The sequence below is a fragment of the Nerophis ophidion genome, linkage group LG21 (genome assembly GCF_033978795.1).
Source record: "Nerophis ophidion isolate RoL-2023_Sa linkage group LG21, RoL_Noph_v1.0, whole genome shotgun sequence".
Lineage (NCBI taxonomy): Eukaryota > Metazoa > Chordata > Actinopteri > Syngnathiformes > Syngnathidae > Nerophis > Nerophis ophidion.
Genome location: NC_084631.1, coordinates 40481800 through 40498194, shown reverse-complemented (window position 1 = coordinate 40498194; position 16395 = coordinate 40481800). Strand labels below are relative to the sequence as shown.

Sequence of the window (16395 nt, the reverse complement as noted above, 5' to 3'; positions counted from 1 at the left end):
CAACAAACGCAGTAAAGTGTGTGTTATCATTTATTGATAGTATCAATCAATCAATCAATCAATCAATGTTTATTTATATAGCCCCAAATCACAAATGTCTCAAAGGACTGCACAAATCATTACGACTAGAACATCCTCGGAAGAACCCACAAAAGGGCAAGGAAAACTCACACCCAGTGGGCAGGGAGAATTCACATCCAGTGGGACGCCAGTGACAATGCTGACTATGAGAAACCTTGGAGAGGACCTCAAATGTGGGCAACCCCCCTCTAGGGGACCGAAAGCAATGGATGTCGAGCGGGTCTAACATGATGCTGTGAAAGTTCAATCCATAGTGGATCCAACACAGCCGCGAGAGTTCAGTTCAAGCGGATCCAAGACAGCAGCGAGAGTCCCGTCCACAGGAAACCATCTCAAGCGGATCAGCAGCGTAGCGATGTCCCCAACCGATACAGGCAAGCGGTCCATCCTGGGTCTCGACTCTGGACAGCCAGTACTTCATCCATGGTCATCGGACCGGACCCCCTCCACAAGGGAGGGGGGGACATAGGAGAAAGAAAAGAAGCGGCAGATCAACTGGTCTAAAAAGGAGGTCTATTTAAAGGCTAGAGTATACAGATGAGTTTTAAGGTGAGACTTAAATGCTTCTACTGAGGTAGCATCTCGAACTGTTACCGGGAGGGCATTCCAGAGTACTGGAGCCCGAAGTAGGTAAGCATTACTGGATAAAGTGGTTGAATAAATACGATGAACTGTGAGCATCATATACTGACAATAGTGCGGTCAACCGGAACCAAAGGTTTACAGACAACGGATATGCAATAAATGAGTACGCTTAAATATGACACCGGGATTCCCCGCCGCGTGGTTGCTTTCCTTAAGCGACTAATCCCCGCCCGCGCGGGGAAATCTATAACGAAAAAGGAAGTGTAAGCCATTTCGCGCGGGAGCTCGGCTTATGATTGTGCAGTCGCCGCCATTAAGGCTAAGCAGCAAGATGTCGACGCTGCTGGACCTCCCGAAGCCTCGAATTAACTGCTCCATGTTGTCCAACTATATCAACAAACCGGTGTGCGTCGCCGGGCGGGTTGAAAAGGTCATTGTTGTGTGTGACGATACGAGGTAGAAGATTCTGGGCAAACATGAACGTAAATGTCTTCTTTAGGTGCACCAAAGTGGAAAAAGCTTCACTCTTGCTGACGGAGACGGACAAACTACTACAGTTGAGCTCAATGACCCCGTGAGTATCTTATTATTTACAAATGTTAGCTACTTATCTTCTTATTCTTTATACAAACCCCGTTGCCATATGAGTTGGGAAATTGTGTTTGATGTAAATATAAACGGAATACAATGATTCGCAAATCCTTTTCAGCCCATATTCAGTTGAATATGCTACAAAGACAACATATTTGATGTTCAAACTGATAAACATTTTTTTTTGTGTAAATCATTAACTTTAAAGTGAATTATATTTATATAGCGCTTTTCTCTAGTGACTCAAAGCGCTTTACATAGTGAAACCCAATATCTAAGTTACATTTAAACCAGTGTGGTAAAGTGTCTTGCCCAAGGACACAACGGCAGTGACTAGGATGGCGGAAGCGGGAATCGAACCTGCAACCCTCAAGTTGCTGGCACGGCCACTCTACCAACCGAGCTGTGCCGCCCTTTAGAATTTGATGCCAGCAACACGTGACAAAGAAATTTGGGAAAGGTGGCAATAAATACAGATAAAGTTGAGGAATGCTCATCAAATACTTATTTGGAACATCCCACAGGTGTGCCGGCTAATTGGGAACAGGCGGGTGCCATGATTGGGTATTAAAGCATCCATCCATCCATTTTCTACCGCTTATTCACTTTCAGGGTTGCTGGCGCCTATCTGAGCTACAATCGGGCGAAAGGTGGGGTACACCCTGGACAAGTCGCCAACACAGATAGACAGACAACATTCACACTCACATTCACACACTAGGGACGATTTAGTGTTGCCAATCAACCTATCCCCAGGTGCATGTCTTTGGAAGTGGGAGGAAGCCGGAGTACCCGTAGGGAACCCACGCATTCACGGGGGGAACATGCAAACTCCACACAGAAAGATCCTAAGCCTGGATTTGAACCCAGGACTGCAGGACCTTCGTATTGTGAGGCAGACGCACTAACCCCTCTTCCACCGTGATGCCTGGTATTAAAGCAGCTTCCATGAAATGCTAATTAATTCACAAACAAGGATGGGGTGAGGGTCACCAATTTTGTAAGCAAATTGTCGAACAGTTTTAGAACATTTCTCAATTTAGGGATTTTACCATCTACGGTCCGTAAAATCATCAAAAGGTTCAGAGAATCTGGAGAAATCACTGCACGTAAGCGATGATATTATGTACCTTTGGTCCCTCAGGCGGTACTGCATCAAAAACCGACATCAGCCTGTAAAGGATATCACCACATGGGCTCAGGAACACTTCAGAAAACCACAGTCAGTAACTACAATTGGTTGCAAGTGCAAGTTAAAACTCTTACTATGCAAAGCCAAACCCATTTATCAACAACACCCAGGAACACCGCTGGCTTGGCTGGGCCCGAGCTCATCTAAGATGGACTGATGCAAAGTGGAAAAGTGTTCTGTGGTCTGAAGAGTCCACATTTCAAATTATGTTTGGAAACCGTGGACGTGGTGTTCTCCGGAACAAAGAGGAAAATAACCACCCGGATTGTTATAGGCGCAAAGTTGAAAAGCCAGCATCTGTGATGGTTTGGGGGTGCATTAGTCCCCAAGGCATGGGTAACTTACACATCTGTGAAGGCACCATTAATGCTGAATGGTCCATACAGGTTTTGGAGCAACATATGTTGTCATCCAAGCAACGTTATTATGGACCCCTGCTTATTTAGCAAGACAATGCCAAGCCACGTGTTACAACAGCGTGGCTTCGTAGTGAAGGAGTGCGGGTACTTTCCTGGCCCGCTTGCAGTCTAGACTTGTCTCCCATGGAAAATGTGTGGCGCATTATGAAGCGTAAAATACGACAACAAGACCCCGGACTGTTGAAGGACTGAAGCTCTACATAAAACAAGAATGGGAAAGAATTCCACTTTCAAAGCTTCAACAATTAGTTTCCTCAGTTCCCAAACGCTTATTGAGTGTTATTAAAAGAAAAGGTATTGTAACACAGTGGTGAACATGCCCTTTCCCAACTACTTTTGCACGTGTTGCAGCCATGAAATTCTAAGTTAATTATTATTTGCAAAATAAAATAAAGTTTGAGGTTTAAAAACAAATATCTTGTCTTTGTAGTGCATTCAACTGAATATGGGTTGAAAAGGATTTGCAAAGCATTGTATTACGTTTATATTTACATCCAACACAATTTCCCAACTTATATGGAAATGGGGTTTGTAATGACTTTAACTGTATTTTTGCTATCATTAACAGCTATCATTATGTATACGTATCGTTGCATTTGAACAACTTTATTGTTGATAATAGAGGTAATCTATTGGTTTTGTTCATGATCAATAGCGCTTTTTCTTTTGGTATTTGTATTGCTCCAGTTTTAGTGTAAAAATGCTCATTGTCATTACTATATTATTTATTTCACTAACTGTTTATTTGCTATCACTTTTACGATCATATTTGTACATATTATGTATGTGCTGGTGGTGTTCTATTGTTGTTGTTGTTGTTATTGTTGTATTTGCTGTTGTTGTTTTTGTCTCTCTGTCTAATCCCCCTCTTATCCCCACAATTTCCCCCTCTGTCTTCCTTTTTTCTCTTTCTATCCCCTCCTGCTCCGGCCCGGCTGCACCAAATGATAATATAAATACATTTAATAAAGTCACATTCAAATAAGACAACAAGAGAAGTATCTTACACTTCTCTTTTGTAAAGTAAATCTGAACAGCCGATATGGGCATTTACATCAACTATATGATTTGCCTGAGAAGCTGGACAGGACAAAAAAAAAAAAAAACAGTATTTTTGAATTTTTCTACCGTATTTTTTGGATTATAAGTCACAGTTTTTTTTCATAGTTTGGCCGGGGGTGCGACTTATACTGAGGAGTGACTTATCCATCCATCCATCCATTTTCTACCGCTTATTCCCTTTCGGGGTCGCGGAGGGCGCTGGCGCCTATCTCAGCTACAATCGGGCGGAAGGCAGGGTACACCCTGGACAAGTCGCCACCTCATCGCAGGGCCAACACAGATAGACAGACAACATTCACACTCACATTCACACACTAAGGCCAATTTAGTGTTGCCAATCAACCTATTATGTGCGAAATAATTAACACATTACCGTAAAATATCAAATAATATTATTTATCTCATTCGCGGAAGAGACGGAAGAAAATCTCAGCAATCGTCACACATACACGTCAGCCAATTAGAATTCGGCGGAGGAGGGTCATGGCAGAAGTGCATTGTGGGCCATGGAATGCTAACTGCTATATGTTACTGCTGTAGCTATTAAAATTAATCATTTCATCGTTGGCGGTAACTTATAAAAGGTGAAAAGGGCTGAACAAAAATGGCAGCGAAAAGGAAATCATGTACTGCAGATTAGAGGCTGGACGTAGTGAAATATGCAGCAGAAAACCACAAGAGGAAGCGGCGCATACCTTTGGAGTTGGCAGAGTTGTTTAGAAGCGACTTCGAGGAAGAAGATTTCATGGGATTTATGGATTAGGAGTGAGAGATAGTTTGGTAAAGGTATAGCATGTTCTATATGTTATAGTTATTTGAATGACTCTTACCATATGTTAGGTTAACATAGCAGTTGGTTATTTATGCCTCATATAACCTACACTTATTCAGCCTGTTGTTCACTATTCTTTATTTATTTTAAATTGCCTTTCAAATGTCTATTCTTGGTGTTGGGTTTTATCAAATACATTTCCCCCAAAAATGCGACTTATACTCCAGTGCGACGTATATTTGTTTTTTTCCTTCTTTATTATACTTTTTCGGCCGGAGCGACTTATAATCCGATAAATACGGTGCACACTTTTAATTTAAACAATCCCATGAAGGTGTGGTATTATTACATTCTTACTAGGGATGCACCGATCGATCGGTAACCGAATATATTCGGCCGAATATGGCAAAAAAAGCCACATTCGGCCTTCGGTGGAATGAGTTAAAAACAAGGCCGAATAGTGGCGTGTGACGCAATTTCTTGACGCGGTGACGCAATCAACCAACGTGCGGTGACGTTGGGATATGTTGTGTACCTGTATAAGTGTATGAGGTTACAAGCACACACTTATTGAGATTTAGTGGGGCCTCTGTTTACATTATTAGCCTGTTGTGTAGGCTACCTGTATAAGTGTATGAGGTTACAAGCACACACTTATTGAGATTTACTTGAGCCTTCTGTTTACATTATTAGCATATCCATCCATCCATCCATCATCTTCCGCTTATCCGAGGTCGGGTCGCGGGGGCAACAGCCTAAGCAGGGAAACCCAGACTTCCCTCTCCCCAGCCACTTCGTCTAGCTCTTCCCGGGGGATTCCGAGGCGTTCCCAGGCCAGCCGGGAGACATAGTCTTCCCAATGTGTCCTGGGTCTTCCCCGTGGCCTCCTACCAGCTGGACGTGCCCTAAACACCTCCCTAGGGAGGCGTTCGGGTGGCATCCTCACCAGATGCCCGAACCACCTCATCTGGCTCCTCTCCATGTGGAGGAGCAGCGGCTTTACTTTGAGTTCCTCCCGGATGGCAGAGCTTCTCACCCTATCTCTAAGGGAGAGACCCAAACTCATTTGGGCCGCTTGTACCCGTGATCTTATCCTTTCGGTCATGACCCAAAGCTCATGACCATAGGTGAGGATGGGAACGTAGATCGACCGGTAAATTGAAAGCTTTGCCTTCCGGCTCAGCTCCTTCTTCACCACAATGGATCGGTACAACGTCCGCATTACTGAAGACGCCGCACCGATCCGCCTGTCGATCTCACGATCCACTCTTCCCTCACTCGTGAACAAGACTCCTAGGTACTTGAACTCCTCCACTTGGGGCAGGGTCTCCTCCCCAACCCGGAGATGGCACTCCACCCTTTTCCGGGCGAGAACCATGGACTCGGACTTGGAGGTGCTGATTCTCATTCCGGTCGCTTCACACTCTGCTGCGAACCGATCCAGCGAGAGCTGAAGATCCCGGTCAGATGAAGCCATCAGGACCACATCATCTGCAAAAAGCAGAGACCTAATCCTGCGGTTACCAAACCGGAACCCCTCAACGCCTTGACTGCGCCTAGAAATTCCTAGAATAAATATTTAGACATGTTTTTCAAATAAAGTAATTTTTCATTGAATATTGACATTTTTTTAATATTCCAGTAGCCTTTGCTTTTCAAAAAAAGCACAAAGTTTTTCATTTATATTAGGCCTTCAAACAAAACATGCCAAAAGGACAATAATTCTTTTGTTGTGGGTTTATCCACTTTAATGCACTTTATTTTTTGGGGGAATGCATGTTTTGTTTGAAGGCCTAATATAAATGAAAAACTTTGTGCTTTTTTTGAAAAGCAAAGGCTACTGGAATATTAAAAAAATGTCAATATTCAATGAAAAATTACTTTATTTGAAAAACATGTCGAAATATTTATTCTAGGCTATTTATGCAATATAAAAAAAATTGTGAAAAACTTCATTATTCGCTATTCGGCCTACGGCCAAGCGTTTAAGTTTTATTCGGCTTCGGCCACAAATTTTCATTTCGGTGCATCCCTAATTCTTACGATGATGTGCACATAGTTTGTTTTGTGTTTGGATGGGGAGGAAGCCATGGTAGACAAACATCCACACAAACCAGCACGCATTGTAGCCGATTGCAATCACTCCTCCTCACTTATGTTTTACAAAGTTTCATTCCAGAAAGACTATAGTACACTACAAAGTCCTAATTAAAAGTACTACAAATAAAGTGCATGTATTGGTCGTGAGATGCAGATATCAACAGTGCGAGTGACCAAAGTGTTCACTTCCATATACAGCTTATAATAAATATCCACTCATGCTTTGGTCTTTGTATCTTCCAGCTTGAAGAAGAGCTGTGTGGAATTGTGGAGGTTCTTGGAATGGTGTCCAACAAGGGAGCTGTGATGGCCACCACCTTCAACATGCTGCGAGATGAAAAGGGGCTTATTCCTTTTGGTATGTGATAACTTCATAAATCTTCAACTTGCAGGACTGTTGTTGTTGTTTACACACTTCAATGATGTCGTATCGTGGGATGTAGCAAAATCAAAATCTCACAGTATGATACTATCAGCGTATTAAGGCCACGGTACAATAAAGTTGTGGTAAATATCCAAATAAAAACTTGGTAAAAATGCCATATTGTGTCAAATTAAGTGTCAGGAATGTTTACGACAAAGGTCACAAACCTTTTTGAAACCAAGAGGTACTGATTAATGCGAAGGGCTTCCAGTTTGATACACACTTAAATAAATTGCCAGAAATAGCCAATTTGCTCAATTTTACTTTAACTCTGTTATTATTAATCCATCCATCTATTTTTTACCGCTTATTCCCTTTTGGGGTGGCGGGGGGCGCTGGCGCCTATCTCAGCTACATTCGGGCGAAAGGCAGGGTACACCCTGGACAAGTCGCCACCTCATCACAGGGCCAACACAGATAGACAGACAACATTCACACTCACATTCACACACTAGGGACCATTTAGTGTTGCCAATCAACTTATCCCCAGGTGGATGTCTTTGGAAGTGGGAGGAACCGGAGGGAACCCACACATTCACGGGGAGAACATGCAAACTCCACACAGAAAGATCCCAAGCCTGGAATAGAACGCCAGACTACTCAGGACCTTCGTATTGTGAGGCAGACGCACTAACCCCTCTGCCACCGTGAAGCCCTGTTATTATTAATAATTAATGATATTTATCTTTGTAGAAACACTGATCATCTTAATGATTTCTCACAATAAATATATATAGAAACAGATAAATATTTTTATAAATATAGTTCGACTGTTTAAAATTCCAAATTCAACCGAAAAAAATTAAGAGAAAAACTGGCTAATTTGAATCTTTTTGAAAAATGTAAAAAAAGAATTTATGGAACATCATTAGTAATTTTTCCTGATTAAGATTAATTTTAGAATTTTGATGACATGTTTTAAATAGGTTAAAATCCAATCTGCACTTTGTTAGAATATATAACAAATTGGACCAAGCTATATTTCTAACAGACAATTCATTATTTCTTCTAGATTTTTCTGAACAAAAATTTTAAAAGAAATTCAAAAGACTTTGAAATAAGATTTAAATTTGATTCTACAGATGTTCTAGATTTGCCAGAATATTTTTGGGGAATTTTAATCATAATAAGTTTGAAGAAATATTTCACAAATATTCTTCGTCGAAAAAACAGAAGCTAAAATGAAGAATTAAATTAAAATGTATTATTATTCATTACAATAAAAAAGAATAATTTACTTGAACATTGATTCAAATTGTCAGGAAAGAAGAGGAAGGAATTTAAAAGGTAAAAAGGTATATGTGTTTAAAAATCCTAAAATCATTTTTAAGGTTGTATTTTTTTCTCTAAAATTGTCTTTCTGAAAGTTATAAGAAGCAAAGTAAAAAAATTTATGAATTTATTTAAACAAGTGAAGACCAAGTCTTTAAAATATTTTCTTGGATTTTCAAATTCTATTTGAGTTTTGTCTCTCTCAGAATTAAAAATGTCGAGCAAAGCGAGACCAGCTTGCTAGTAAATAAATAAAATTTTAAAAATGGAGGCAGCACACTGGTAAGTGCTGCTATTTGAGCTATTTTTAGAACAGGCAAGCAGGCGACTCATCCGGTGCTTACGGGCGACCTGGTGCCCTCGTATTTTCCACCATAATTTACAAATAAATTCTTAAAAATTCGTAAAATGTGAATTTCTAGATTTTTTTTTCACATTTTGTCTCTCACAGTTGAAGTGTACCTATGATGAAAATTACAGACCTCTGTCATCATTTTAAGTGGGAGAACTTGCACAATCGCTGGCTGACTAAATTCTTTTTAATGGTGCCTTCACAGATGTGGAAGTTACCCAAGCCTTGGGCACTAATGCACCCCCATACCATCACACATGCTGGCTTTTGAACTCTGCGTCATTAACAGTCTGGATGATTAAGCGACAAACTGTATTTAGTGACAGTGGTTTCCTGAAGTGTTCCTGAGCCCATGTGGTGATATCCTTTATAGATTGATGTCGGTTTTTAATACAGTGCCGTCTGAGGGATGGAAGGTCACGGTCATTCAATGTTGGTTTCCGGCCGATTTTCCGAACCTTTTGATGAGATTATGGACCGTAGATTAGAGATGCGCGGTTTGCGGTCACAACTTTTATCCGCGGGTCGGGTGGGTGACATGACGAAAAAATAGATTTTGAATAAATTCGGGCGGGTGGCGGTTGAACCAATTCGGAAATATATATTGTAATAATCCCAGGAATGTAGGCTCATAAAACTTCTTCGTTTGTCTTGTCTTTATTGCACAAGATGTAATACAAACACACGACAGCTCTCATGTCTCTAACGCTTTTCCCGGGACAACTCGAACTCTTACTTCCTGTCGATGACGTCACTTCCCTATCCCTCCCGGAAGTCCCGCCCCCAGCCAAAGTCATTGGCTAACACCCCGTAGCCAGATTCTCTTTCTATGCCACATCAATGTGGAATGCACTCCCAACAGGTATAAAAGTAAGTGCATCTCTATATTCCTTCAAAATCGCTCTAAAACAACACCTCCAGGCAACTTCAACACTTTACTAACACCCTCCTCCATTCACATCCCATCTCCCCGGATTATAAACAACTCAAATGTACTTCTAATGTATATACTTGTTCTTATGCTATCTGAACTCACTATGTTCTCTGCTGGCTGTACATATCCTACTAAATAAGACCTACACTGTTTCAATGTCCACATTTCTCTGTTGATGCAATTGTTGATGACTGAAGTACTGATATCAACCAAAGCTCCTCATCCCACCCCCCGGATTGTAAATAATGTAAATAATTCAATGTACATACTATGATGATTAACTTGTGTGATGACTGTATTATGTTGATAGTATATATTTGTACCATGAATTGATTAACGTGGACCCCGACTTAAACAAGTTGAAAAACTTATTCGGGTGTTACCATTTAGTGGTCAATTGTACGGAATATGTACTGAACTGTGTAATCTACTAATAAAAGTATCAATCAATCAATACATTACACATAGTTAAATGTTATGTTGAAGAGGTTCATTCAGCCTACTGACGTGTATTTATCAATGGTTGCTTTATATAGGCTGGTAGGTAAAGTGTTGTACCTGAGAACTCTTGATGGTACAATCCATATAACACGTCACAGTCAACGTCACGCTAACATCACGTGACACCTCTGATGAAGGCTGCAAGCAAGGTAGCCCAAACTTGTCAGCTACAACACTTTACCTTACTAGCCTATAGAAATCAACCATTTATAAATAGTTCAATCTTGTTACCCACATACCAAAAACCAGCAGCACTCTTTGAAACAGTATGTGGGCATACTTTTATTTTGAAGTGTCTCGTTTGGTCTGTCGACGGATGTAAGGAAGCTACTTCCGGGTATGGCCAACGAGGTATTGTTTGTCATTTCTTGGTAAAATATTTGATTCACATGCTGTGCATGTTATTATTTTCACGTTTGTAACCTGCTTTATTTATTACAGTTTTCACGGTGAATTTGAAGGGAAAGTAAGCCTTCAAATAAATCAGTTCAAGAAAGCCATTGTGTCTGTGCTATTTGGCGGGAGTTACACTTTCTAAACTCACTAGTGCCTTGCATCGTCTATATTAGATATATAACAACGGGCGGGTGGGTGTGGCTTTGATGAAATGTTGGTTCGAGTGGATGACCACTTTAGTGATGCGGTTGCGGATGATATAATTGCCTATCCGCGCATCTCTACCGTAGATGTTGAAATCCCTAAATTTCTTGCAATTGCACGTTGAGAAACGTTGTTCTTAAACTGTTTGACTATTTGCTCACGCAGTTGTGGACAAAGGGGTGTACCTCGCCCCATCCTTTCTTGTGAAAGACTGAGCATTTTTTTGGGAAGCTGTTTTTATACCCAATCATGGCACCCACCTGTTCCCAATTAGCCTGCACACCTGTGGGATGTTCCAAATAAGTGTTTGATGAGCATTCCTCAACTTTATCAGTATTTATTGCCACCTTTCCCAACTTCTTTGTCACGTGTTGCTGGCATCACATTTTAAAGTTAATGATTATTTTCCCCCAAAAAATGTTTGAGTTTGAACATCAAATATGTTGTTTTTGTAGCATATTCAACTGAATATGTGTTGAAAATGATTTGCAAATCATTGTATTCCGTTTATATTTACATTTAACACAATTTCCCAACTCATATGGAAACAGGGTTTGTATGATAGCGTCACATCCCTATTGTGTAGATGTGATGTAATGTTGTATCATGGTGTGTACACATGATCAGTGATGTTGTGTTGTGTCCCACAGACTTGGAAGTGTACAACGAAGCTGTGAAGATGATCCACGAATTCCCTCAGTTTTATCCTTTTCAAGCGGCTACAAACGGATAAGACTTCTTTTCATTCTTTGCCCTACAAAAATTGAATGCAGCAAATTTGTTTAATATTGTAATTATTTTTGATATCAAGTTTTCTCTACATGTAATTGATCATGGGGCACCACCATGGCAAAAATAAATGCGGCCACACCTTAAAAGTATGTTGTTGTTTTTTATGATAAACAAATGCAAGTAGTCTAATGGATGACTAAATATTTTTAAATTGTGTAATACAGTGCGGCCAAAAAGTATTCACGGCACCTCACTTTTTCTGTCCTCACAATTCTACACATAATGACGATCTAAAAATGTTTTTATTTTCTTTCTTTGCAAATGTTTTAAAATGTAAAAAAACAAAAACTCACATGTATTTAAAACACGTGCTCTATATTTTGTTGACAGCCTCAATATTTTTTTAATATGATGCCACAAGCTTGGTACACCTGTTTTTTTGGGTGAGTTTCGCCCATTTCTCTTTGCTTTTATAAAACCCAAAACCAGTGATGTTGGCACTTTGTGTAAAAAACAACAGAATACATCCATCCATTTTCTACCGCTTATTCCCTTTCGGGGTCGCGGGGGGCGCTGGCGCCTATCTCAGCTATAATCGGGCGGAAGGCAGGGTACACCCTGGACAAGTCGCCACCTCATCGCAGGGCCACACAATACAATGATTTGCAAATCCTGTTTGCACTTATATTCAATTGAATAGACTGCAAATACAAGATATTTAATGTTCACACTGAGAAACTTGCAATTAATTATTTAATGGCAGCAACACATTACAAAAAAATAGCACATGGGCAATTTTTACCAGTGTGTTACATGGCCTTTCCTTTTAACAACACTCAGTAAACAATTGGGAACTGAGGAGACCATTTTTTAAAGAATTTCAGGTGGAATTCTTTCCCATTTTTGCTTGATGTAGAGCAGTTTAGCTCGGTTGGTAGAGCGGCCGTGTCAGCAACTTGAGGGTTGCAGGTTCGATTCCCGCTTCCGCCATCCTAGTCACTGCCGTTGTGTCCTTGGGCAAGACACTTTACCCACCTGCTCCCAGTGTCACCCACACTGGTGTAAAAATGTAACTTAGATATTGGGTTTCACTATGTAAAGCGCTTTGAGTCACTAGAGAAAAGCGCTAAATAAATATAATTCACTTCACTTAAAGTTGTTCAACCGTCCGGGGTCTCCGTTGTGGTATTTGACGGTTAATATTGCGCCACACATTTTTATTGGAGACAGGTCTGGACTACAGGCAGGCCAGTCTAGTACCCACACTCTTTTACTACAAAGCCACGCTGTTGTAACACGTGCAGAATATGGCTTGGCGTTGTCTTGCTGAAATAAGCAGGGGCGTTCATGATAAAGACGTTGCTCCAAAAGCTTTATGTACCTTTCAGCATTAATTTTGCCTTCACAGATGTGTAAGTTACCCATGCCTTGGCCACTAGTACATAGGGATGATGTTCGAAACCAGTTCTCCCGATTTTTCGATAAAGGAACCGACTCCATGGATCCAAATCCCTTTTTTGAGAAACGTTTCCCGTTACCGAAGCCACTACAGTAAAGAAAAAGATTTGGTTCTTTATTTGAATCCCTGGGAACGAATCCCGTGTCAGAGGAAATGTCCTGTGGGACGTCACGGAAATGACGTAGCAGGGAGAGGAAAGTCTGGGCTTCTCTGCTTAGGCTGCTGCCCCCGCGACCCGACCTCTGTTAAGTGTAAGAAGATTGATGGAAATCCTACTTACGAGTGAGCGCTAAATTTCATCAGCCATGTACGTAAGTACGCAGAAGTACAGACTTTTTGCAAGACTTGTCCCTCATGCCAGAGTCCTGTATTATCCATAAAGCAGGGAGTTCCACCTCGAGACAGAGCACCGTGCCTTGACCTGAACCAACTCCTTGAAAGACCACAACAGCCGCCTTACCCGCCGGTACTTGTGACCACAGCAGTACCAGTTCCAGATTCGATACGGAGCTGGGAAGAACAACAATGTGGCCGACTACCTTTCCAGGTTGGCCAACACGTGGTCAACCTTGGGGACAAAGCGGATAAAGTGACGACGCCTCTTCACCCGTGGCAGGTAAAGGTGAGCAGATGGCAAACAGGACCACACCTTCCTTCCGGAATGTTCTTATCAAGTCACATGTTTGCTCTTCAGTCAAAAATCGACATATGTGCTGTAACAAAGCTTACAAAATATTACACCTTCAATGTAAATATTCAACAGTTGGTAGTACATAAGTGTTCAGGTGGTACTACCAATGTCTCCAGGTGGTACCAATACTGTCTCCAGGTGGTACCAATACTGTCTCCAGGTGGTACTATAGATGTCTCCAGGTGATACCAATACTGTCTCCAAGTGGTACCAAGATTGTCTCCAGGTAGTACTACAAATGTCTGTAGGTGGTACTATAAATGTCTCCAGGTGGTACCAAGACTGTTTCCAGGTGGTACCAAGACTGTCTACAGGTGGTACTACAAATGTCTCAAGGTGTTAACAAGACTGTCTGGAATAATCAGGAGATATTTTTCATCTGAGTGGACCAATCGGGATGTCTTATATGTCTGTGATTGGTCCACCGTTATACGCCCGAGTGGACCAATCAGGAGATCTTATACGTCTGAGTGGACCAATCAGGATGTCTTATATGTCTGGGTGGACCAATTAGGACATCTTATACGTCTGGGTGGACCAATCAGGACGTCTTATATGTCTGAGTGGACCAATCAGGACGTCTTATACGTCTGGGTGGACCAATCAGGACGTCTTAAACGTCTGGGTGGACCAATCAGGACGTGTTATACGTCTGGGTGGACCAATCAGGACGTCTTAAACGTCTGGGTGGACCAATCAGGACATCTTATACGTCTGAGTGGACCAATCAGGATGTCTTGTACGCCTGAGTGGACCAATCAGGGCATCTTATACGTCTGAGTGGACCAATCAGGACATCTTGTACGTCTGGGTGGACCAATCAGGACGTCTTATACGTCTTGAGTGGACCAATTAGGACATCTTATACGTCTGAGTGGACCAATCAGGACGTCTTATACGTCTGACTGACCAATCAGGACATATACGTCTGAGTGGACCAATCAGGATGTCTTATACGCCTGAGTGGACTAATCAGGACGTCTTACACGTCTGGGTGGACCAATCAGGACGTCTTATACGCCTGAGTGGACCAATCAGGACGGCTTATACGTCTGAGTGGACCAATCAGGACGTCTTATACGTCTGAGTGGACCAATCAGGACGTCTTACACGTCTGAGTGGACCAATCAGGACGTCTTACACGTCCGGGTGGACCAATCAGGACGTCTTACACGTCCGGGTGGACCAATCAGGACATCTTAAACGTCCGGGTGGAGCAATCAGGACGTCTTACACGTCCGGGTGGACCAATCAGGACGTCTTACACGTCCGGGTGGACCAATCAGGACGTCTTACACGTCTGGGTGGACCAATCAGGACGTCTTATACGTCTGGGTGGACCAATCAGGACATGTTATACGTCTGGGTGGACCAATCAGGACGTCTTACACGTCTGGGTGGGCCAATCAGGACGTCTTATATGTCTGAGTGGACCAATCAGGAGTTCTTATACGTCTGGGTGGACCAATCAGGACGTCTTGTACGTCTGGGTGGACCAACCAGGAAATCTTAAACGTCTGGGTGGACCAATCAGGACGTCTTATACGTCTGAGTGGACCAATCAGGACGTCTTATACGTCTGACTGACCAATCAGGACATATACGTCTGAGTGGACCAATCAGGATGTCTTATACGCCTGAGTGGACCAATCAGGATGTCTTATACGCCTGAGTGGACCAATCAGGACATCTTATACGTCTGAATGGACTAATCAGGACGTCTTACACGTCTGGGTGGACCAATCAGGACGTCTTATACGTCTGGGTGGACCAATCAGGACGTCTTATACGTCTGAGTGGACCAATCAGGACGTCTTATACGTCTGAGTGGACCAATCAGGACGTCTTACACGTCTGAGTGGACCAATCAGGACGTCTTACACGTCCGGGTGGACCAATCAGGACGTCTTACACGTCCGGGTGGACCAATCAGGACATCTTAAACGTCCGGGTGGACCAATCAGGACGTCTTACACGTCCGGGTGGACCAATCAGGACGTCTTACACGTCTGGGTGGACCAATCAGGACGTCTTATACGTCTGGGTGGACCAATCAGGACATGTTATACGTCTGGGTGGACCAATCAGGACGTCTTACACGTCTGGGTGGGCCAATCAGGACGTCTTATATGTCTGAGTGGACCAATCAGGAGTTCTTATACGTCTGGGTGGACCAATCAGGACGTCTTGTACGTCTGGGTGGACCAACCAGGAAATCTTAAACATCTGGGTGGACCAATCAGGACGTCTTATACGTCTGAGTGGACCAATCAGGACATATACGTCTGAGTGGACCAATCAGGATGTCTTATACGCCTGAGTGGACCAATCAGGACATCTTATACGTCTGAATGGACTAATCAGGACGTCTTACACGTCTGGGTGGACCAATCAGGACATCTTATACGTCTGAATGGACTAATCAGGACGTCTTACACGTCTGACTGACCAATCAGGACATATACGTCTGAGTGGACCAATCAGGATGTCTTATACGCCTGAGTGGACCAATCAGGACATCTTATACGTCTGAATGGACTAATCAGGACGTCTTACACGTCTGGGTGGACCAATCAGGACGTCTTATACGTCTGGGTGGACCAATCAGGACGTCTTATACGTCTGAGT

At 42.3% G+C, this 16395-nt stretch overlaps 1 protein-coding gene across 1 annotated transcript; it reads left to right on the top strand.

Annotated features, from left to right (window-relative positions):
• Positions 1-928: 928 nt before the first annotated feature.
• Positions 929-11763, top strand: rpa3 (replication protein A3). Its single transcript, XM_061882621.1, has 4 exons — positions 929-1096; positions 1166-1240; positions 7046-7160; positions 11536-11763. Exons 1-4 carry the CDS (start codon positions 959-961, stop codon positions 11616-11618), a joined length of 411 nt encoding a protein of 136 aa, XP_061738605.1. The 5' UTR covers positions 929-958; the 3' UTR covers positions 11619-11763.
• The last annotated feature ends 4632 nt before the right edge of the window (positions 11764-16395 follow it).